General features: G+C 40.1%; 2 protein-coding genes across 2 annotated transcripts in view; one reads left to right on the top strand and one right to left on the bottom strand.

Annotated features, from left to right (window-relative positions):
• The window catches only part of LOC138038199 (uncharacterized), a 42,127-nt gene extending 36,975 nt beyond the window's left edge, over window positions 1-5,152 (bottom strand). The window contains exons 1-3 of the mRNA XM_068884023.1: window positions 5,134-5,152; window positions 4,820-4,926; window positions 240-315 (exon numbers count right to left, since the gene is read on the bottom strand). Of these exons, the coding sequence (XP_068740124.1) occupies window positions 240-315; window positions 4,820-4,926; window positions 5,134-5,148 (198 nt within the window). The 5' untranslated portion in view covers window positions 5,149-5,152. The remainder of the gene's footprint in view (window positions 1-239; window positions 316-4,819; window positions 4,927-5,133) is intronic.
• A 58-nt stretch (window positions 5,153-5,210) lies between these two features.
• On the top strand, window positions 5,211-19,223 carry LOC138038208 (protein LSM12 homolog B-like). Its single transcript, XM_068884033.1, has 4 exons — window positions 5,211-5,580; window positions 7,360-7,600; window positions 8,007-8,130; window positions 18,567-19,223. The coding sequence occupies exons 1-4, from the start codon at window positions 5,454-5,456 to the stop codon at window positions 18,606-18,608; spliced, it is 534 nt and encodes a 177-aa protein (XP_068740134.1). The 5' UTR covers window positions 5,211-5,453; the 3' UTR covers window positions 18,609-19,223.
• Window positions 19,224-22,500: the final 3,277 nt, after the last annotated feature.

The following is a 22,500-nucleotide window of genomic DNA, read 5'->3' as shown; positions in this document are numbered from 1 at the left end:
ACTTGTGACAAATTTTGCATTTGAAAATACATCAATTTGCACATGAAAATAATTATTCAGCCATGCAATGTACAGTCATACAAAGAGCCATTAGGAATTACAATCAAGAAGATCATTTCAGTCTAAAAGCAATTTGTTTTCAAGGACTCTCCAGCTCTCACTCAAATCAAGTAGTTATCTGTCAACAACAATACAGTCACTGTGATATTAAATTATAAGTCTCCAGGATAAGATGATACCAAGTTTTCTTTAGCTGTGTCAGGCTTGGTTTCCAGTTCAGCATCATTACTTGGATTTGATTTTCTAGTCATCAACCTAAAATGCAATGATAAGGTTCTTCTCTGTCTCACACATCCTTTATTCAGACAGCAACTTAAACTTTCAGAGATTGAAACTATGGGTTTTCCTTAGCACAGGCCCACGACCCAGAATGTTTTTAAAGATTTTTTGTCCTGAGTGTCTTAACAAGGGGCATGCCCAGTTTTGGACCAGGAACATGTGATCACGGTGGGCATAAAAATGGATGATGGTGAGTAGTATACGTTCAATGATAGTTGCAATCATTGCAATAATTGGTTCGAATTCTGGGACTAGTTAATTAGTTGACTTTTGATCAGAGGAAAACCTCCATCTCTCCCTCTATTTTCAGAACCAGATAACACAGAGGGAATCAGTTCATAAACGATGTAACTTTCAACCGACTTCAAACGGTCCCAGAATTGAAACCGACTGCAATGATTGAAATTGCCAAAGAATGTACATACTCACTGTCATCTATTTTGATGCCCACTATGATCACATGTTTATGGTGCAAAAATGGACACCCGGGCCTTTGGTTAGCAACTGGACAAAAAAATCTTGTAAGTGGGCTGTGGGCCTGTGTTCAGCAAAACCCTCAAAGTCACACAGATTTCTAGTGTTAGTCTTGCATCTAAACAGACTAAATACAGAGCCTATCACATTTGTCAATGATTATGTTCAACTGCTAAACCTTACAAGACTACTCCATGGAAGGGGAAGGAGAGTGGATACAATTAATTCACATGTTATGACCCTTATGCACTAATAACAATTTATTATACCCTCAAAATCTTTTATTCTGCAAACATCAAATTTTATCACAAAAAAACTGTGAATGGTCTGGTATGAAAGTATCTGTCAGTGAGCAATTTGATAACTCTGGATTAACTGAATAGGTGTTTCCACTCTAGTGCCAATGACCCCTTGCCACTGTACAGACAAGTGTTTAGAACTAAGAATATGGTGGTCGACCTGTGTGCTGGCACTCTGGAACAAATTTCCATTAAATGCTGTTTGATTTTGCGACAATCCCTGACGATCAAGAATGGGTATAAGTACTTGGGTGTGTTGGAGGGCGGAGGGTGGGTATATCGTGCAGAAAGAGATAAAAGAAAAGGCAAAGCCTGAATATTTGAAGAGTGTGAAACTGGTCGAAGTTGTCCAGTGGGAATTTGATTAGGGTGATAAAGGTGTGGTGAGGTACAGTGCAGGGATTTTGGATTGGAGAGATTAGGAACTAAGAGCGATGGATGTGAAGACAAGGAAGAGGTTGTACATGAAGAGGAAGCATGGCGGGAGGGGATTGATCAGTGTGTATGATTGTGTGTGGATAACTAAAGGGGAGTCAAGGGAGGAAGTTAAAGTTTGTTGAAGAGATGTTGGAGGTGGGAGAATGAGGAGCGCCAGAAGTGGATGGAGAAAACAAGGAAAGAGACATATCAGAAGAACGGGTTGCATACATTTAGGAGTTTATGACAGATGTCAGTGAAGTAGCTGATGAGAGGTTATGGTAGTGGCTTGGAGCCGGGTATTTGTGAGAAAGCACAGAGGGGTACATGTGTATGTTTTTGCTGCTAAAAGGCAGCCTTTGTGAACAAGGTTTTTTCAGACCATAATTGAGAAGGAGGATGTAGATCCAAAGTGATTGTACTGGTTTGGTGCAGAGAGAACATCGGAGGAGGCATGATTGGATGGGGTTAAGGGTGTAAGGAAAGGAAAGAAAAGGACACTGTGAACTGAAATTAACAATTAACACAAATCAAGTCAAATGTTGGTTTTTGAGAAGAGGGGAAACTGGAGTGCCCAGAGAAAACCTCTCGGTGCAGAGTAGAGAACCAACAAACGCAACCCATACAAGACGCCGGATCTGGGAATCGAACCCGGTCCACATTGGTAGGAGGTGAGGGCTCTAACGACTGCGCCATCGCTGTACTGGGAGCTTTGTCAGAAGTATAATGTGAAGTGTGCTGATGTGTCTTACAACAAGGTTCCTGATGAGGTCAGGGAGTCAGAGGGTGGGAATATGGAGCTCTGGTGAGATAGGAGCATCAAGACAATACAGAAGATGGAACAGCTCAGGAGTGGACGTTAGTCAATCTCTCAGTGCCTTGGGATAGGAACGTGGTGACTAAAGAGGATAAAAAAATAACCAACTACTCTCCTCTGACAAAGGAAAGCAGGAAGATGCATCGGTATCCAAGACGTCTTTACAGCATCTCGTCCCAACAGGAATAGCAAAATGGCGCCCTCGGTCCCGTAGGTTTTGTCAATTATAATGGTGAGTGATTTGCACCTGTCAATACTTCACTTTGTTTTTAATTTCTAATATTTATTCATCAAGACTCACGGAAAACTACTCGTATTTTGACAATTCAAAATGTGGTTGTTTCACAATGTGATCACTGACCTGAAGAGAGGTCATGAATATAGTTATTTATACAGTTGCAGATTAGAGTTTTTTCCAAATATGGACTTCACTCATGCAGATCGATGGTGAAATGATATTTTGGCAGAGAAGTACCCAGAAGTACCCACATTTTCTCATACTTTCGGAGTTGACGATGTTATCAAAATACACCAGTTTAATGAGCCTGGAAGTGGCACTTGTGACCAGGCATTTTTGATCGTTGCATTTAAAAGCAATTGCACAAACGCAGATTTCAGATTTAACTTCCTTTTTTTCATTACCGATGTTGAACGAAGGAATAATTAATTCGAACCAGCCAAGCGAGATGTACACATCCACAGATCGACTCTCAAAACATGGGTATTATGCATCGCCGTTCACTCAAACACTCGATGTAGCTCACATGAGCTTCCCTACATTTCAATGTAGCACTTGTAACATCATTCAACTTGACACCAAATTTTTCGTCCGACACACAATGAAGGTATAACATATATGCTTAAGAGCTGAAGCCTTGACATCAAGGTCTGTTTGTAAACACAACATGGTAGTCTCCAGCTCACTGCTCACCTCTGCATTGTACATGGCTGGAAGATACTAATTACGTCATGATTTCAGTTGATAAATAAATATAAAAGAAATCGCTATGCATTATGGCAAATTAGCTTCGCTAATTGCGGGTCGCCTAGGACTGTGATGATATTGTAACGCTAATAAACAAATAAATTGAAATTGAATTGAAATTGGATACTATTCATTCCTCCTCAGTGTGTGGTGTATTGTTGGTTGGAGGGTTTTTTGAGAGATCTTGGGATTCATCACGTGTTGAAAGGAATGCAGGCCTCCTCAGTTCTTGGCACCACCCAATATTATTATTGGGAGGTTTCTACAAATGAATCCCTTTTTTTTTTTTAGAAAACTCCCTGGTTGCATGCATATCCTTCAACTGATACTTTCTGAGAGATTGCTGATCCACCAACAACTGCAGTCAAGACAAAGCAACTCTACACTTAGGGGATGAAATCCTTTCTCACAGAAAACTATCATTACCAGAGACCTCTACCATGTGCCAAATCTCACTGTGTTAAACATGTGCAGCGGTTACTTTGCGACCAAATCCCAAGTGATACTTCATGATGATGATGATGATGAGAGAAGTGATGCTCGCACTAAGTTGGCCAATTTTTTAAAGCAATTGTCTTTTTGTTGTAGACACCGGAAAAAACTCAGGTGGTTCCAATGGGATTCGAACGCATGACCTCTGCGATGCCGGTGCAATGCTCTACCAACTGAGCTACGAAGCCACACAGTTGGGTGCGGGTCAATTTGTTGGGCTGATTTTGTTCCCATGAAGGACTCAATGAATGACACTTCATGTTGTGTGGGCTCACATAACGCGCCAATCAAATCGAAACTTCAACATCCCCCCCTTCCCCGTGGGCAAACCACGGGCGTTTGACTATTCTCTGTGCCAGGGCAGTGGGGAATTTGACCTTTGCCTGCATGCGGTGGGGAAAATTGCACCGGAAGTGTCAGGTTTCAAATGATTGTTTTTTTGGCTGCGAAGTCGCTAACATCTATAAAACATGTGTTTGGGCGAGATGGAAGAGTTTAATTGAAGAGATGAAGCATTTGTGAGCGATAGGCTTACAAAAAAGGTCTTCAAAAGGTCTTTATTAAAGACGGCAGGAGCTGACAACGATTGTTCTTGACTAGGGTAACTGACAAATCCGACGAGAGGGTAGGGCATTTGAACACCATTTTGGCTCGAGGGGGCAGGAATTTGAATGATCCAATCTTCAAAATCTCAAATGCCGGGGGAAGGGGAGAGGGGGTATTTTGAAGTTTCGAGTTGATCGGGGCATAACAACAGCAGAATTACTGTAAAGGAAAGCGTGGGACACAGCAGGCTCTTGACAGCCCCAGTCAGCAAGCATATAATTGGGCATGCGGATTGAATTGTGCCATCCAAGGTTGTGGACGGTGGTTGGATCAAAGTGATTTTCGACCCATGGCCGAGGTCTCTCTTTTGCCGTACAACGCAAAAAGAAAAGAGAGCTCTGCTAGCTGTGAAAATAATTTTTCTTGTGTCAGTGAATTAAAGATTATTACCACTCTACTGCAGACTCCAGTTTATTATTTCCAGCTTCCAATGCTAGCTGACAGTCTTCAAATTCAAAACCCATGGAAGCCAGACCAAGCAGCAGCTCATCTGCATCCTATTAATAATTATATATAATCAACAGACACAAAATATCGTACCACACGGATTCACGGACGGGTATAATTTCTGAGCAACTCAATAGGACGAAAAAATTCTAAATTCTGATGTCCGCATTCCCTGAGATTAATCAGTAAGATGAGCAACCGGTAACATATAAATTAAACAAATTTAGCGAAACTTGTAAGTTTGGCAAAAGACTCACCATTCTATCCGCCATCTTAAAATCGTTTCATTTGCCAGCGGTTTCCCATACAAGGAGAAACTCGGAAAGATCAGTTTTGGTCCGAGAAGGTGTACGAAATCGTTCTCCGTAAACCAAGAAAGCACCTGAATTTTTTTACGTCAATTGCTAGTATTTTTTCTTACCAGATTCGACTTCGTTGTTATAATATAGAACGAAATGTCCGGCTGTGAAAGACATAAGTCTGTCATTTTGTGGTGTTGATCAAAGCGTAAACTCTCGACAAGCAAGTGCGCGAGCGATCTGAGCTCGTGCAACGCAACGAGAGTTACCGGTGGAACATGGCGACAGGAGATGTGAAAGACAAAATTCCGCCTGGAACTAAAGTTGTTTGTACGAATTGCTTCGATGAAAAGATTGAAGGAGAAGTTGTGGCTTTTGACTACGGAGCCAAGGTTTTAATCCTAAGTATCCTTTTTGTCTGATTGAGTTGGCTTTGTTGAGAATTTTTTTGGTCTCGTGCAGTGATGTCGGTTTTCGCTTCAAGTATTTCCTGTTTCGTTGATGGTTGTATACAATTTTACATGTATCAAGGAAGCTAATCTTTCAACTTAAGGTGATATTAGGCATTATTGGCAACTAATCGAACGATGGGATATGCTGCACCTGTTGTGATTCGAGATTGATTTTTTGTTGCGTAAATTCGATCCTTCGAAATTTCCAAAATTAATCGAGGTTAAAAACGCTTGTATGTTGGTTATGCTTGTTTGGAAAAGGATGCTTGCGATAAATTGGCCTATTCATCAGAGTCTTCTTTTCACGGTTTGTAAGCTCGAGTGGATAATGAAAGCAAACAAATCATTGATCGAGGTCCAACTCGATTATATTTCGGGTCATTGGTGGAGTCTTCTACATTTTTGGATATTTCTGTTCAAACCTGTTACTTGCCGAAGTACTAATGGTGACTTGCCATTCTTTCTTATAACAATGTGAAGTAGGGGGTCGTGTTCTTAATAACCCAAATACGTACTAAATTTTGAAATAGTTCAAAATCAAGACTTCAGGATGGTTTTCGTTGAGTTTTGTAGCAAAGTGGATTCAATTTAAAGAAAATCACTAAAATTAATTAATTAAACTAATAGAACTTAAAATTGTAAGCGTATATAGCAATAATTATTGTTTTTGCAGTGGTACAGTGATAAACATTTCCAGCCTATTAGCAGTTGCAATATTACCTTGAAACTTTTGGGAATTCATTACAATAAGCTAAAATTCATTTAAAGTAAGTTGCTAGAAAATAATTTGTTTTGGAAAACTTTCCAAAACTAATTATTTTGAGAAGCCTTCCAAAGGGTGAAGCTGAAAAGTGACTAACGCTAAAAACCTGCAGCCCTTGACGTCCTGAAAAACTATTTAAATGTAGTGCAACGCTTTCATGGTAAAACGAGAAACACAAATATTTTGAAGGTTGTTAAAGCATGACTGTCGCAAAGGAGAGAAATGATCATTAAAGGAAACCTCCACTAAAACAAGAATACAACTTCAAAATATTTAACATAATGTTTACAATCAAAATTGTTCAAACGTTTTCTAATGGAATCGTTTGTATCCGAAATAAATGAATTTCAAAAACGCTTGTTTTGGTTTTCAAATTTCCTGGGCGCCGCCATCTTGAATAATTGTGACGTGTAATGGTTGCTCTTTTTTTATTTGCACAAAGAGCTTTTGTTTTAAAACAATAGGGCAACCATGACACGTCACAATTATTCAAGATGGTGGCGCCCAGGAAATTTGAAAACCAAAACAAGCGTTTTTGAAATTCATATATTTCAGATACAAAAGATTTCATAATTTAGAAAATGTTTGAACAATTTTGATTGTAAACATTATGTTAAATATTTTAAAGATATATTCCTGTTTTAGTGGAGGTTCCCTTTAACCATTCATCCCTGAAGCTGCCACCATTCAGTAAAGTTGTCTGGCATTACACTTTCTAGACTGAAAAGGGTATAAGTAAGCACACTAATATTGTCATTGAAGTTGACAGAGAAATTTAAGCATTGGTGGCATTTCCCAGACACTCTAAAAAGTGACAGCTGCTGTTGTTCCAGTTACGGCAACATCGGCAACGGAGCAAGAAAGGCACACAGCTGCACTCCCCCACCTCCTTTCCTATGGAGGACCTCTTTTGAGGAACATGTGGACATTTGCCATACCCCAAAGTGATAGGTCCTTAACACTTTCTAGAATCTTTACCAAATGCAAGGAAAAATACTGCTGACATCAAGATGCTGAATATGGCCCATATAAAAAATATGGAAGTGACTGAACTGTCTACCAAACCAGCTCCATCTCTGCGAAGTCTGGACTTTGAGAAAATTGATAAGAAGATCGCTGTTGCTTTAGAGCAGAAACGAAGGGCAGCGGACAAAAGAGGGATTGATGTTACACCAGGGGCACAGCGATTGTTTGACACCATCAACAAAACGTAAGTTTGGAAGAATACAGTTGAACATGTTAATTTGTTAACTGTCTTAACTCCCAGCAGAGACTTCACAAATAATTATTTGTGCTGGCATTTACACTGTATGCAAGATAATTTTGTATGTAAAGATGCTAAGAGTTAATAACCCTTTAAGCCCTAAGAGTGATCAGAATCAAATTTCTCCATGTAATATCAATGCTTAGTAAAACAGAGTGGTCATGAGAATTACGGACAAAATCACTCAAGATAAATTTGCTTGATATTTTTCAACCTCTCCCCACTACTTCTGTAGGAAATGAATAGGGCAACAAATGAGAATTCAAATTTTGATCTCAGGGTCCAAAGGGTTAAATAATAACATTTGATTCCTAGTTGTTTGGCAGGGATAACTAGATTTGTTCACCAACAGATTCAAAGAAGTCGAATGGAAGGGTAAGACGATCGTTGTTATGGACGATGTAACCATTGAACCTACTTACCAGGAAGACTCTTGCCATGGGAGTGAGCAGTTGCGTGAACATATCATTAAGATAGTAAGTAGCTTTTGTTATCCTGTCACATCCTGTTATGGCTTTCATGAAGAGTAGGGAGCAGGTATTTCCTCCAGCTGTTGTAACGCATGACTTCTGGCTACTTTCAGACAACACCCAACCTCCCTACTTGTCAATGGGGTAGTTTAGGAGTCAATATGGGTTATTAACAAACATAATAGATTTTTCTCGCCAGTGGGGCACTTATGTCCAGACATGCAAGTAATTACCGTATTTACCTGTTTGTAAGTCGACCTTTTATGGCCTGAAAATAAGCTCCAAAAATCGCCCTCGCCTTATCCACGGGTCACAGATTTAGAGCCAAGTTACAGCTAAATATTATTAATATATTCAAAATTAACAATAATGTTGTCTTGGGCATAACAAACGCAGTGAACAAAAGACTTCAAAATGAATGTAAGCAATTCCAGTTGAAGTGAAAAAGGATTTGTCCAACTCTAAAATTTTAATGTTGAAGACACTCACAAGCACAGATATGAAAATAATAAACACTGGAAATTTTCGTTTTCCAAAGGCGGAAAGCTCTAAAAGGCATTTCTGTTTCTTCAAATAAAATGCGATCGTTTAATGGCTTAGTAACCTGGCACAATACCTTATGTTTGCGTGCAAGCGTCATCTCTCATGTTGCCTGAAAGTGCTGGCTAGTAAGGATTGTTTTTTATTCTTTATACAAACCTGGCTGATTTAAATGCTTTTGCAAACTTCGTATTGTTTGGTTTATGAGTGTTTTGTTTGTCATGTGAGAAATGATAAGTCAAGGACAAATTAAATCTTGCACATTTCACATCGTTTTTGAAGTTATTTTCAAAGATTGACTCCTGCTTCTGTGATGTTGTGCTTATCTTCTAAAGCCCTTTATCCTTGAACAATTACCGTAATTTCCGGACGATTACCCGCACGGCAGATTACCCGCAGCGGTCTATTTTTGTCAAAAGGGGAAAAAACGTTCAACAGATTACCCGCACTGGCCTATTACCCGCACCCCAAAACCGAAAAAATCTTGCTATTGCATTTCCGGGACAAGAACTCACAAACTTGGAGCGATGAATATTCCATGTTGTTGTTTACAAAGCAGAAGATCGATAGCATTTTCTGCTAAGAATTGGCTTTTGATAATGCAGCCTTAAACACTCTCCTTAGTCATTTCTGGTTTGTCTTGTTAAAACGACCTAAATATCTAATGTATTAACGCTAAGACTCGATAGAATACGAGTTGAAGGCCAACATCTTTACGATTGATCATTGAGCGCCATTTTGATAGGTTGAGAGAAAGTGGGGGCGAGTGTTAAAAATACCTGATGGGGTGGTGGTTAGGCATACCCAGGGGCAAAAGACCGGGCCTATATAAGAAGTCGCTTAAAACGGGAAAATGCTCTATTACGGTACTCAAGCCAGGGGTAGCTAAGAACATTTCACTGATGCGCTGAACAATCCAGCAAATTTTTCACTATAGTTAGTGTTTTGTTTACACATGTGCCGACAATCACGTTCTAAATAATTATGCGGTGCTGTGAAATATGTCGGCATCTTGTTTTGTAGCTTTGAGCGTGCTTTCACAAAAAATGCTTTCAATCTTTCATATACAAAATTGAAAGGAGTGCAGGTGAGAAATGCTTTTAAATTAAGCGAAGAAAAAAGCAGTGAAATACAGTAATCACTTAAACACTATTGATTTGTTTTTCATTCAATTTGCATCGGCTTTCATTGAGGGCTTTTAGAACACTAGAATAAAACATCACACAAATCTTGAATAGGAAGCGTTTTCAGATTGAACTACGGTAACAAACAAGCTTGGCAACACACAAGTTTTAAGGAAGCATCAGTTTAATTAATTAGTAAAGGTTTGAAATTATTTAAACAAGATTGTAAAAGATTTGTTTCGAACGGAAAAATTTGTGGCATCACAAAATAAACACATTCGCATCTTGTTACTTTTTCAGCATTGAATTGTGTCTCACGATAAACTCTTTCTTAAAATGGAAAAGGATTTGTTAAAGTGAGAAATTCATTCTCATTTACTTTTAATTTGGTGACAAGTTGTGACATAGTCGAAGGGAAAGATTATTGTTTTTTATTCAATTTGCTTCGGCTTTCATGGTCTTTCATCGAGCGGTTTTACAAAGACTACGGCAAATAAAGCATCATTTTAAAGATTGAATCAACGAACGAGGCAACACACAGATTTGAAGGAAGTGTTGTTTTAATTATCCTCATTTTAACTTGTTTCAATCTGTCAAATTCTTACCTGAGATTTGAAAATTATCGCATTACCCGCACCTTCCTATTACCCGCAGCAACCGCGGTTTACTGGAAAATTAACGCATTACCCTCGGGTAATCGGCCGGAAATTACGGTAAACAGGTTAGTTTGAGGTTTACATGTTCGATTTTCTGAGAACTTTTTTGAAACTCAAGGACAAAATACCCACATATACAACAACTGCTGAACCACAAAACTATTAAGCACTTGCGGCCCTGATTTTTTTGTGTATCCACAATTCCAGAAATCGAATAATATGAGATTAAAGTATCCCATGAAGATCAACAAAGAAATTCAGAAATTGCTTTTTTTGCCTTCAAAAATGGGGGCTCGACTTACATTATATACATGAGATCGACTTATACACGGGTAAATATGGTAAATGCAAACCCAATTTTGATACCCAACATGAAGTGTCTCTTTATGTCCAAGCATTTTCTACCTACAATGGTTTTCTAACAATAAGGTTAGGGAAGAGGTTAGCACTTTTAGGTCAGGGTAATTGCAGCCGTTTTTCATTACTTAAGGAGCAGTATTTGGAGACACTTTGATGTTGATAGACCATTAAATTTTTACAGTTGTAGCTAAGTTACCTGGCCTAAGAATGGATGCGAGGCTGTTGGCAACCCTGCTTTGATACAAAACTTTGTGCTTTTCTAATGTTAATGTAGACTAATTTCAGAATTACGATAACCTAATTTGCATGAGAAACGAAGTGAGGACTGTATCAATACAAGGTCACCAGCAGCCTTGCTGTGCCTTATAACCAAAAATTCAATTCAACCTTTGACAAGGGTAAAAAGTAATGCTGACACAAACACTTACCTCATTGTGGGAAATAATGAGAAGGTACAAGGATGTAGATAATAGCCGGGAGCTGGGAAAATTACCCGGCTGTGAGCGTGATTTTTCCGGCTGTAAAAGGCAGAAGCCGCCTGAGAAAGAACTTACTCTCCCTCTAATATTTGTCGAAGAATGTCAGTAATTTTTTTTCAAAAATCTGCCCACACCTTAGTTTCTCTTTAGCCGTATATGTAACTGATATGAACGTTAACACTCCCAACAACAAGTGATTACCTAAAATTACAACAAGCAATTACCTAAAATTACCTAAAATTAGGCTTGGGCCGAGCCAAATTTGTCCTCGTGAATAACATCTCACATACCCACGGCCAGCTCCCGTTCTGGCCTTGTAGCTCAGTCGGTAGAGCAGCGGTGATCTAATCCGAAGGTCGTGGGTTCAAATCCTACCCTGGTCAGAGTTTTTCTCTGTCCTTGTGTGGGCCCAATTCCAATACTAGGGTTGATCCTTGATGGAATAATTGGGTACAAAAACTTCACAGTAGTGTTCGGCCTCCCTCGAAATGGGAATCATTACCCCAAAGGCTACTGAAGGACAACAACGAGCGATTACCTAAACTTAGGCTTGGGCAGAGCCAAATTTGTCCTTGTGAATAACATCTCACACACCCATGGCCTGCTCCCGTTCTGGCCTTGTAGCTCAGTCAGTAGAACAACGGTGATCAAATCCGAAGTTCGTGGGTTCAAATCCCACCCTGGTCAGAGTTTTTCTCTGTCCTTGTGTGGGCCCAATTCCAATACTAGGGTTGATCCCTGATGGAATAATTGAGTACAAAAACTTCACAGTAGTGTTAGGCCTCACTCGAACTTGGAATCATTACTCCCATTTTTTTTTTTAGTTCGAATGATTGCATTGCGTTTCTATTTGTAGGCTCTTTTGTGTCAGCGGTAGTAATTACCCCTCACGTATGCAAAATAGTAAATGCCAAATCTCGCATTCATGGCTTAAAAGACCTGTAGTGGCCAAGATTCACTTGATATGTTGGGGAAAAGGGGAAAGAAAACTGATTCTGAGGTCAATGGAATAAGATTTTTTTAAACTGGCCTAAAGTAACACAACAAGTTCTAGACAACCAGCTGAGATTATCGAAAGAAGCTTCTTCACTTCCATGGCAGCCTCTCTCAGAATTGCTTACTTCATTGCTCAGTCATCTCCACATTGATCATATTCCATATTTTACTCTAGTTTAGTTGAAATAACAAACATCAACATCAGAAATGTTGACTTTCAGTTTACTGGAGCTTTATTATGGGAAATCTGTTTATCTGTGTTCACTGGGAAAAGTTCCAAATGCCAAAATGGGATCAATTTTGCACCAAAATCAAGGAAAACGTTTTTCTGGGGGTGCATGCCCCCGGACTCCGTTAGGTGAATCGTGCCAAAGGCACGATTTAATGGGCCTCCGGCCCATCATACGCGCCTATGATGTCCCATTCCCGCCTATAAAAATTTGTATCTACATCCCTGAGGTAGCACATGTGTAGTAAGACTTAATAGGACTCCTCATTTTGGACATCAAAATAAAAGGTGGATGTACCATGGTTTTCAGATTTCAACTTCACTACACAGACAAATGCAATCTATTAGGTTTATTTTGGTATCTTTCGGCCTCGCACCAGCAGCAAGCATGAACCACCTACATTTGGAACAATAACAACAACTAATTGACTACGGGGAAACGATTCCCTGTGACACCGCCGGACACGAAAAACCAAAAAAACCCCCGTGGGGGAAAAAAACTGGAAACGTATTCCCCGAACCAATGCAATGCCACGATCCCTCCGGGGTTTAGAGAACCTCTAGTTACAAAATAATAATGATTTATAAAGGAAAGAAAAGTTAATCGGACTGATGCAGGCCTAGAATGCCTCACCAACGTGATGAACTGACACTTTATAGACAACCTCCTACCCATCATGCCTTACATCAATTGTACCGACACCCTTCTGTTCTCGTGCCGTAGAAATATCAATTTCTGTCTTATTCGCACGCTCAACCGTCAGAAATTATATATTTCAACTTCACTTCACAGACAATGCAATCCATTAGGTTTATTTTGGTATCTTTCGGCCTCGCGCCAGCAGCAAGCATGAACCACCTAGAAGACAAAGAACGGGCTTGACGATTTGTCTAAGAGAAAAACAAGAAAACTAGCAGTATCGGTTACAAACCCAAGGGCTTAGAGACCGAAAGTTTGACGTCTGTGCTGTCTTCAACATACCCATCCTTAGCGGTTGCGGACTTCCAACGACCGTGTCTCTGAAAGACTCTATCAGGCACTCCACTATTAGCCGCAGCAGATGCCCCCCTGACCGGAACGAGTGAGTGCCGTAGACCTGGGGGTCTGGTACAAAACCTCTCAGGGTTTTGCGCAAGGGGTCCCTAAAAGTACTGTAACCAATGGGCTTATTATTGGAGGCCAACTTGTAGGACTTTTTGGTCTTAATCAACCGCCTGAAAATAAATTGGTCTGACAGAGGATCGATATTAAACCTGTTTAGATACTCTTCTAGGATCTTGACTGGGCAGGCCGTACCCTCTCCCTTTGCGATCAGGACCTCATCACCTTGCCTTAGTTGATCATTTTTGCTCTTCTCGACTTTAATTGACATGTACCCAGTGTGAAAGGAAATTTGATTTCTTTTAATCCTACTGACGTCATCAAACCTGAGGAAACCCGCGAAACACAGTAGATATAGGCAAACATTTCTAAGCTCCAAACCGTTAGACAGGTGAGCCCCGCCAACTATACTCTTAAGTAATTCCGGTGTGATAGGCTCTTTCCGATTCGACCTTGCGGTGCCTAAGATTCTCTTAGACGCATCCCTAACCGCCACAACTAGCGAACTATCAGTAGGGGAGGCCAACCCAGCAGTTTCATGCACCCATTTTATCCCATAGAACGCGGCATCAACAGAACTACAAGAGCCAGTAGTTTCTAATAAGTACTGTAAATAAAGGGCCACTGGAAGCAGTTCAGCCAGAAATGAAGTAACTTCGCCCCAACGCGAGGCAAACTCTTTCCACCTGTTGAACGCTCGCGTGTATCCGTCGACAGTGCCTGTAGCCCTAAACATTAGAACAGTGGATTTCATTCTATCAGCCAAATTCCTCAAATCGGGGTGCTCTAGATTTCCGACATCCTTCCAGACTCTGTGCTGGAACACATCTGAAAGAAAAAAGCGACAACAAAATGGTGGGCTACATACACGTTAGTTTGCTAGATCCATTAGTACACTTGAAACTGAAAATAAAACACCAGTAACTGTCCCACACTGGACAATGACGGGAAAAAGCGGATACCAAAGATCCGCTAAAAACTAATGGAAAGTGGATACCAAAGATCCAGTCACACTACTGTATGCCATGTTTTCGACATAAATTCCAACCAGAAATGGCCACATCTTGACTTAATTGCACTTATCGCACCATCCATCATCTTCAGTACAAAAACCTGATGAACACAGTCGTTCACTGACATTAAACTTGACTCTAAGAGCGGCCACTTTAAAACACAAATTCTTAGCTCCAAACAAACGGTTCTTAGCTTTGCCTCTGACAAAGAGACACTTGTGATCAGGTAATAACAACCAATCATGCACAAAAGGACTCCAATGTCTGCCGTCTTGAGACAAGACTGTCCAAAAATAGGATGACTTCCACACTGGAACAACAATTGATCCTTCAGCCTTGCATAGTTTCAAATGATTGATAACTCTTACAATCAAGGAAACCGGGGGCACTAGCCAATTATTCTCATATTTGGAATCTTGAATAAATGCGTCAACCGCTTCTGTTCCAGGCTGATAAAACCTAGAGTTAAAGCGAGCAAGCTTGGTGTTATAGTTGCAAGCGAACCTGTCCACCGAATGCGGACCCCACCTAACGTCCAACATTCTAAAAATATTATTGTTTAATGCATTATCATCAAAATCTATGATTCTACTGAGACAATCCGCCACTGTGTTCAGGTGTCTTGGGATCCATTTCATTTGAGTGAAATGCTATTTGTTGCACACGAAGCGAAAATTTCTAAAGCTAGAGACTGCAATTGCTCATCACGACTTCAACTATTTACAATGCTTACAACATTCTGATTATCGGTGAACCAAGCCACCTGTTGGCCTTTGAGATCGTGAGCAAAGCTACTAATAGCTAACTGAACCGCTTTTAATTCCACTCATCGGATGACCAGTTCTGCTGAAATATTTTACCTTCGTTTTCAACAAAAGAACTGCAAGCGTAATCAGAAGCATCCGAATATACAATCTTCAAGGGCTTGCTTTCGGTAGGCCACGCCGCCCGACCGTTCAGAGAACGTGCGTTTAGTTTCCAAAACATTATTTCCCGAATAGCCTCATCAGTGAGCTGGACATTAGAATTCCACGATGACCTACCATATAACACATGGTATAATGACCTAGTCATAATGCGCGTGACGTTACCCACAAAAGGAGAGAATGAAATGATCATGCCAATAAGCGAAGCCAGATCCCTAGCTTTGACTACGCGAGATTCACAATCACTGAGGAAATCAATAAAATTAACAAATTTGCGCAGTCGTTGATCAGTGGCAGCAATGGTGCCCCGAATAGTGTCAATCACACAACCTAGCCAAACTATAACATGAGAAGGATCCCACTGGGACTTTGCAAGGTTTACAATAAAACCAAACCTAATTAGATCGCTATGCACCTTCAAGCTGTGAATTTTAGCAGTTAACTCGGTAGCACCCCCGCCCAATCCGTCATCAAGAAAAACGACTATCGGAATACCATTGGACCTCCACATTTTAATAACTGGCTTAAATAGTTTTGTGAATAAACATGGCGCCGAAGACAGACCGGATGGGAGAACTGCAAATTGAAAATAACGAATAACCCCGTCACCAAAACCCCACCTAAAAGCAAAGAACCATCGGTGCTCTGGAAAAAACTCTACATCATGATACCCAGACTTAAGATCAAACTTAAAAAGGGAATACCCCCGTGAAATAATTGAAAGCGCGACTTTGAGATCTTTGCATTTAAATTTTTGTTTGTAAACGTACAAATTGACATGTCTAAGGTCCAATATCAATCGCTTCTTCGATTGTGTGGAAACTGACAAGGGATTCACAATATCGGGAGCTTCATCTAATTCTTTGATACAATTCATCTTGAGTAGATCTAGAACCGCCTCGGAGACAACGTCCTTCTCCTTAAGAAGTTATTATCGCTATGTTTCGGAGGAGGGAGAGAAACAAAAGGAATTTTATAGCCTTCTCGAATAACTTCCAATAAAAAACCCGGAGCAATGATTCCTTCCCACTCTGAAATGCATTTTGCTAGCCTTCCTCTAACTGATGTAACAGATTTCGCCTGAGTAGAATCTAATTCATACGAATCAAATATACAAAAATGTGCACGAGAAGAATCGACTCCCACACAAGGAAAATAAACATCATCATCGACAACTAGATAATCATTAGTAACAATGGATCAACTACACCTTGATCGCCCTCATCTAGTCAGAAGCTTGTACTGGGTTTGGATTGAAAAGTCGAGCATTGAGCTCTCCAATGTCCTGGCTTGCCACATTGAAAACAATTCCCGGGTCTAATTCGACTCCTGCTTTGTGCCTCCACCGTTGGAATTTGTTTAAGACCTAGCGAATTTCGTTCGCCCGAACGACTGGGACCTGAATCCTGAACGACCGAATCCTTTCTGGCAGCGAACCCCGAAGCAGCAGTTCGGGATCTTGAAGCCGACTGTGCCTTGGCGCGTGCTTCAGCTTTGAACATCTTTTTCTCATCGTCAGAGTCATCAGCGATCTCGCTATTTTATACTCCTGGACCGTAGACCAGCCGTACTGTGACTTGTCGGCAAGAAGGATGTGCTTTTGGAGCTCTTTCAATAAGTCCTCACCTTTCTGGAGCGAGTCCTTAACTTTGTCCAGAGCATTCGCTTGAGCGGCTGCTTTAGTTTCCTCTAAGGTGTCCTGAATCTTCGCGTTAAACCTGAATTGATCTTCATTCGCTTTCTTTTTAAAACGCCTTGGTTCTTCCATTTTAAGTTTCTTGATCTCACGAATCTGAGCGTCTGACGAGTCCACGTGCGATCTTTTTAACTCGTCTATCGATTTCTGGAAAAGCTGCTCCATTGATTTCATCATGGTCTGGTTGTTGGTTTCTATCATTTTAGCAATGACGTCTTTCGAAACGCCCTCTTCATCCATGGCAGTTGAAAGAAAAGACTTGGAAAGAAACAAAAGTTAATCGGACTGATGCAGGCCTAGAATGCCTCACCACGTGATGAACTGACACTTTATAGACAACCTGCTACCCATCATGCCTTACACCAATCGTACCCAGACCCTTCTGTTCTCGTGCCGTAGAAATATCAATTTCTGTCTTATTCGCACGCTCAACCGTCAGAAATTATATTTAAAAGGGGCACTGGGGTACAAGATTCACCATTAACTTTCAATTTTGTTTGTGTCAAATGTATATGTACAATCATGCTTAAATACTTAGTTATAAGAGGCATCCTAGACTACTATAAGAGACACCTTGAGTTCAGAACAATTTGAGAGTACACAAAGATGTCTTTACTGAAAAAATGCTGTGCCTGCATTCGGTAAAACTATGGTAATTATTAGCTTCAAGCTTTGCAGGTGTTAATGGTTAAAATGCATGAAATTGTGTTTTGCAAGTGAAATGAGACGAATTTATGTATAAGAAGCAGTACTAGACCTTTTTACTGATACAGCGGCCATTTTGCGGAGGCAGTGTGGCCCAGTGGTTAGGGCGCTTGCCTTGAGATCCGGAGATCCTGGGTTCAAGACCCGCTCTGACCACTCGTGGAATTTTTTTCTGGTTGTCCCTGGTTCAACTTCCCAGCTGCACTTGTAAATAGCCAACTGGTTTGCCTCCGGCCAGTTGGGATTCTTAACAGTTGTAGCTGTTGTGTTCTGTTGTTTCGTTGATTGTGTTTCATTGGCCCTGAAAAGCCCCTCTTGGGAGCAGTCAATTAAGTATGTATTGTATTGTATTGTATTGTATTTGATTTCTATTGTTTTGAAAGACATTATGGGATGCCCAGGGGGCAAATAAATATGTACATGTATTTGCCCCTTGGGCATCCCATATTAAGTAGTTGAAACAATAGGAATCAAAATGGCCGCCGTATCGGTAGAAAGGTCTATTTCAGCAACAAATTCAGTTTTCTCCCAGTAATAATAATAAATTTAATAACAACAGTAATAACAACAATAATAATAATAATTATCATTATTATTATTTTTATCTTGCCATTAGGTTAGAAAGCACAATCTAGATGAAAGAAATGGACCTGGGTAACAACTCGAACTTCAACTCGTTGACCATCAAGATGTTTGAAAAAGAGGTCACTGTATGGAGTGTTGTCTCCATCTGCTGCCATCCCAGGAATGATGTTATGTCCTGCAGGGCTGACATGGACCAAGAGGGCTGGCTAATGTTGCAGGTAGAAGGATTGCAGGGCTAAGGACAGCTCCCAAATTGTCGCATTGCCAAGTGATCTTCATTCGGTAATTCAATTTTAAGATAGAATACTGAAAACGCTAGACCTTGGATGTTTCTGGGGCACGCGGAGACGTTAATCACCAAACTGCCGTGGTTCACGTGAAGGTTTAGATTTAGTCAATGACGTGGGTGGAAACTTTTCCTCTATTTAAACTATTCCATCTTAAAGTATTAAGTATTTGTAAGAGTTCATGAAGCCTTTATTTTTTTGTTTTTGTTTTAATGCTGAAATTTAAAAAATGGAAAGAATAGGAATAATTTATAATAATGCTTTCAACCTGTTATCCTATTCCAAGGAGTTTTTATTTCTCATTTAGATTCTAGCAATTAGACAAGTATTATTTTTTCTCTCTATGGATACATATATTTTGTCTTAAATTAAACAAAATTAAATGTGAAAATTCATCTCCAGTCACTGAAGCACCAATCACTGAGGAGAAACTTATTTTTGTTTGATATTTCCATTATCAATACAGTAGGCAAGCCAAATGCAATACTTTTATTTTATTGAAACCAGCTTTAGTCTACTGGCAGTTTATTTTTTTTTAACTGTACCAAGGGCATGTGTTGTTAAGACAAATAATTTCAAATCTTCCTCAATATTTAAATGTGCTTATGCTCTAAAAACAAAGTACAAAAAGTTATTCAGGGGGGGGGGGGGGTGTGAAGATATGGAATTTTTGGGTGGGGAGGGGAAGGGAGAGTTGGGGATTTTAGCAATAGTAGGGTTGGTGATTCCAAGCAGTAAAATTTCATGTGCCTGGAGGTTTCTGGTACATTTAGACTTGCAGAACGATTTGATAGCGGTTTCGTAGATTTGAGGCCAAATTTAAGATTTTAAGCTCTGCTGCTAGGCAGGTTTTTTTTTTTCAATTCAGAGCAAGGTCACCCAGGGTAAGGAGGAAGTTTGAATTCAAACTGAATTTGCAAAAAAAGAACTTTCTTTGATGCTACCTTGTTCTTTAGCCTTTAGTCTATTGCGGATTTGCACATAAATAGGCACAGGACTCTCACTTCCGAGGACTAAAAGCAAAATTTGAAGAGTATTCTTTTTAATGCTGTGAAGTGGCTCGGGAAACTGCTTGTTGAAATTAATACTAATGAAGATAATTTGTTCCGAGGATAGATGCGGGTGGAAGGGTTGGCTCCCATTTAGTCAAAGTATCAAAATTAATAATTTTTTTTGTTGACCCAGGCGCAAGATAACTGCCTTACAAAACAAATCTTGTCTCTCATTGTACAGTCATTGTTTTGAAATCTTGTCATCAATTTTTGACTTGGGATCATTTGTAGAACAAATTCACACTCTGAAGGGTTTCACGTGAGAAGCACCTTGCTCTAGAGCTTATTTTATCAAAAAGATTGTGGACATTTTTCGTGGCAATAACTGCTACTGTCAATGGACTTCATAGGAATTTTTATATGACAAAAAAAACTGCTAGGCAACACAAACAAGTTCATCCAGTTTTTTTGTATGTGCAAGGATGTTGGCCAGACTCTTTAATGAAGGCACACATTGGTGCACAATTTACGAGGCTGGTTATTTTTCCAATCAGCCAATACAATTAAAATTTCAAGACATATCTGATAATGGTGTCCCTTGGGCCCCATTTTAGAGCTGAAACTTTTACTTAGAGTTTGTCGAATGATTTCTGCGCAACTTTATAAAGGATAGTATACGATTGGTGTCTGCCATCTAGAACACCTACTGGAAAGACAAAATAGTTACTCCTGCTGTTATTATCAGTTCTTCAATTGTTCAGAAACCTCCCACAGAAAGTCGATTTTATTTCTAATATTTGCAAGTGCCACCCTTTGGACAGGAGGGGTCCCCGTTGACTAACCTTGTTTTGTCCAGGGTCTCTCTTCTTCCGCCCCAAGGGAAGGGAAGAATAGAGACCCTGGATCGAGGTTGGTCATTGATGACTAAAATCGTCTGGTGTAAGAGTACAATCCAGAAGAATCACTTTTAGGGGGGGGGGGGGTGGGGGTGGGAGGGACAGTGCGCAGTGGCTGAAATGTTTCTAGCAGTTTTCGTTGTTGCGTCCCTCTCCCGAGAGTGAGCGAGAGTCCTTTTGTCCGAGACGATAGGCGACCAATCATGACGGGAAGGTAAACTGTGAATGACAAAGGCAGGGTACCACTTTTAATAAAACCCTGAAAAGTTTCTTGCCGTAGCAGCTTTCCCTCTTTTCAGTACTTGCTTGTTTTCTGTGGCTAATAGGCAAGAAATTTGATCCCTTAATTTTGTCCAAAGCAAATTCCAGTTTGCCGTAAATGCGAAACTGAGGGTGCGTTCGATTGACCGTATTCTGGAATAGGAATACATGGAATAGAAGTCAGAAATCCTTCCTTTTCACGGAGATTCACATTAAAATTGTGAAACACCTGCTAAAATGCTATTTTAAACATATCTTTATTATCCTTGTTGCTTCTAAACACCAGACATAACCGTTTTGAATCAGCACTCCACCTATTCTTATTCCGGAATACGGTTAATTGAAAGCACGCTAAATCACTCTAAGATCCTCAAATCCTTAATATTCTTAAATATTTAATAGTTTAGCGGTAGCATTTACTGACAAAGGAAATTAAAGTGAAATATTGTTTAAAACGATGACGTAATCATCTTTCATGTGTGCAGCTTCTCAAAATAAAAATTTACACTGTTGTTCATTAAAAAGCATTGTAGGCTGCATTTTACACTGACCGACAGATGGTGCCTTATGATTGTGGAAGTGTAAACTGCAGGTGGCAGGTCAGTGTTTCACTATAGCGGAAATAACCCAAACCTTTAATAATGCTAACATCAGGCCTAAACACTATGCTTTAGATAATGTTTAAGCCTAAGTTTATCATTTTTGTGAGCGTTTGGGTTGTTTCAACTATAGTCAAACAATGACCTGCAAACCTACACTTTGCACATTCCGTTATAATAGACCAAATCGGCTAACCCGGAGGGCGTCCTGGTCAAAGAAAATAGAGCTCGTATCCTGAGCCTCCAGTTGATGTGTTTGGAAGCGAGGTTCAGGGGGTGCAAAACAAAACGTTTTCAGTCCCTCGGGACTCAAAATGGTCGCCTTGTGGAAAAGGCCTGTGTTGTACCACAGGTAACCCAATTACATAATTTGAATGCGCAGTCAACGTAACAGTTTGTAGGGGTTTATGTGGGAAACATGAAATACAGAAAAAAAAAATCGGCTAATCCTAGTTTACAGCGAGAAAAATACAAGAAATGAACTTACTTTTACTTCATCTTCGTCGCCTTGTGAATAAGGCCCATGTTGTACGCAATTCAAATCTCCAAGCGGTCAAGAATCTTAGTCAATTGTATTTGCATTACAATGTAGCATTCACATGTAAATGATACGGAAATGCCTGGAACGAAGCGTTTTATTCCCATAGGATTTGAACTGGGTACGACATTGAGTTGGCCGATTTGGTCTATTGCGGATTTGCACATAAATAGGCACAACTCGCTCTCACTTCCAAGGGCAAAAAGCAAAATTTGAAGTGTATTCCGCCGTCCTGTGGTCCTGTTTACCGTGAGGTTTTTGCGCTATACTTTTCCGCAAATTTCTGCGTCTGTTAATAGTATATGAATAGTTTGCGTATAATAAGAGCATCTTTTAGCTGGATAGGCCACCCTGTTTAAATAAGGTTCCAGTCTGTTTCATGCACAGGCCCT

The sequence above is a fragment of the Montipora capricornis genome, chromosome 1 (assembly GCF_036669925.1).
Source record: "Montipora capricornis isolate CH-2021 chromosome 1, ASM3666992v2, whole genome shotgun sequence".
Taxonomy (NCBI): domain Eukaryota; kingdom Metazoa; phylum Cnidaria; class Anthozoa; order Scleractinia; family Acroporidae; genus Montipora; species Montipora capricornis.
The sequence above is the reverse complement of the archived record's forward strand: the minus strand, read 5'-3'. Positions and strand labels throughout refer to the sequence as shown.

Bases quoted from the DNA above. Each gene is read 5' to 3' on its own strand.
- LOC138038208 (XM_068884033.1), top strand. From the start codon at position 5,454: ATGGCGACAGGAGATGTGAAAGACAAAATTCCGCCTGGAACTAAAGTT. The intron at 5,581-7,359 runs GTATCCTTTTTG...AACACTTTCTAG, and splicing joins AGCCAAGGTTTTAATCCTAA to AATCTTTACCAAATGCAAGG. The intron at 7,601-8,006 runs GTAAGTTTGGAA...GTTCACCAACAG, and splicing joins TTTGACACCATCAACAAAAC to ATTCAAAGAAGTCGAATGGA.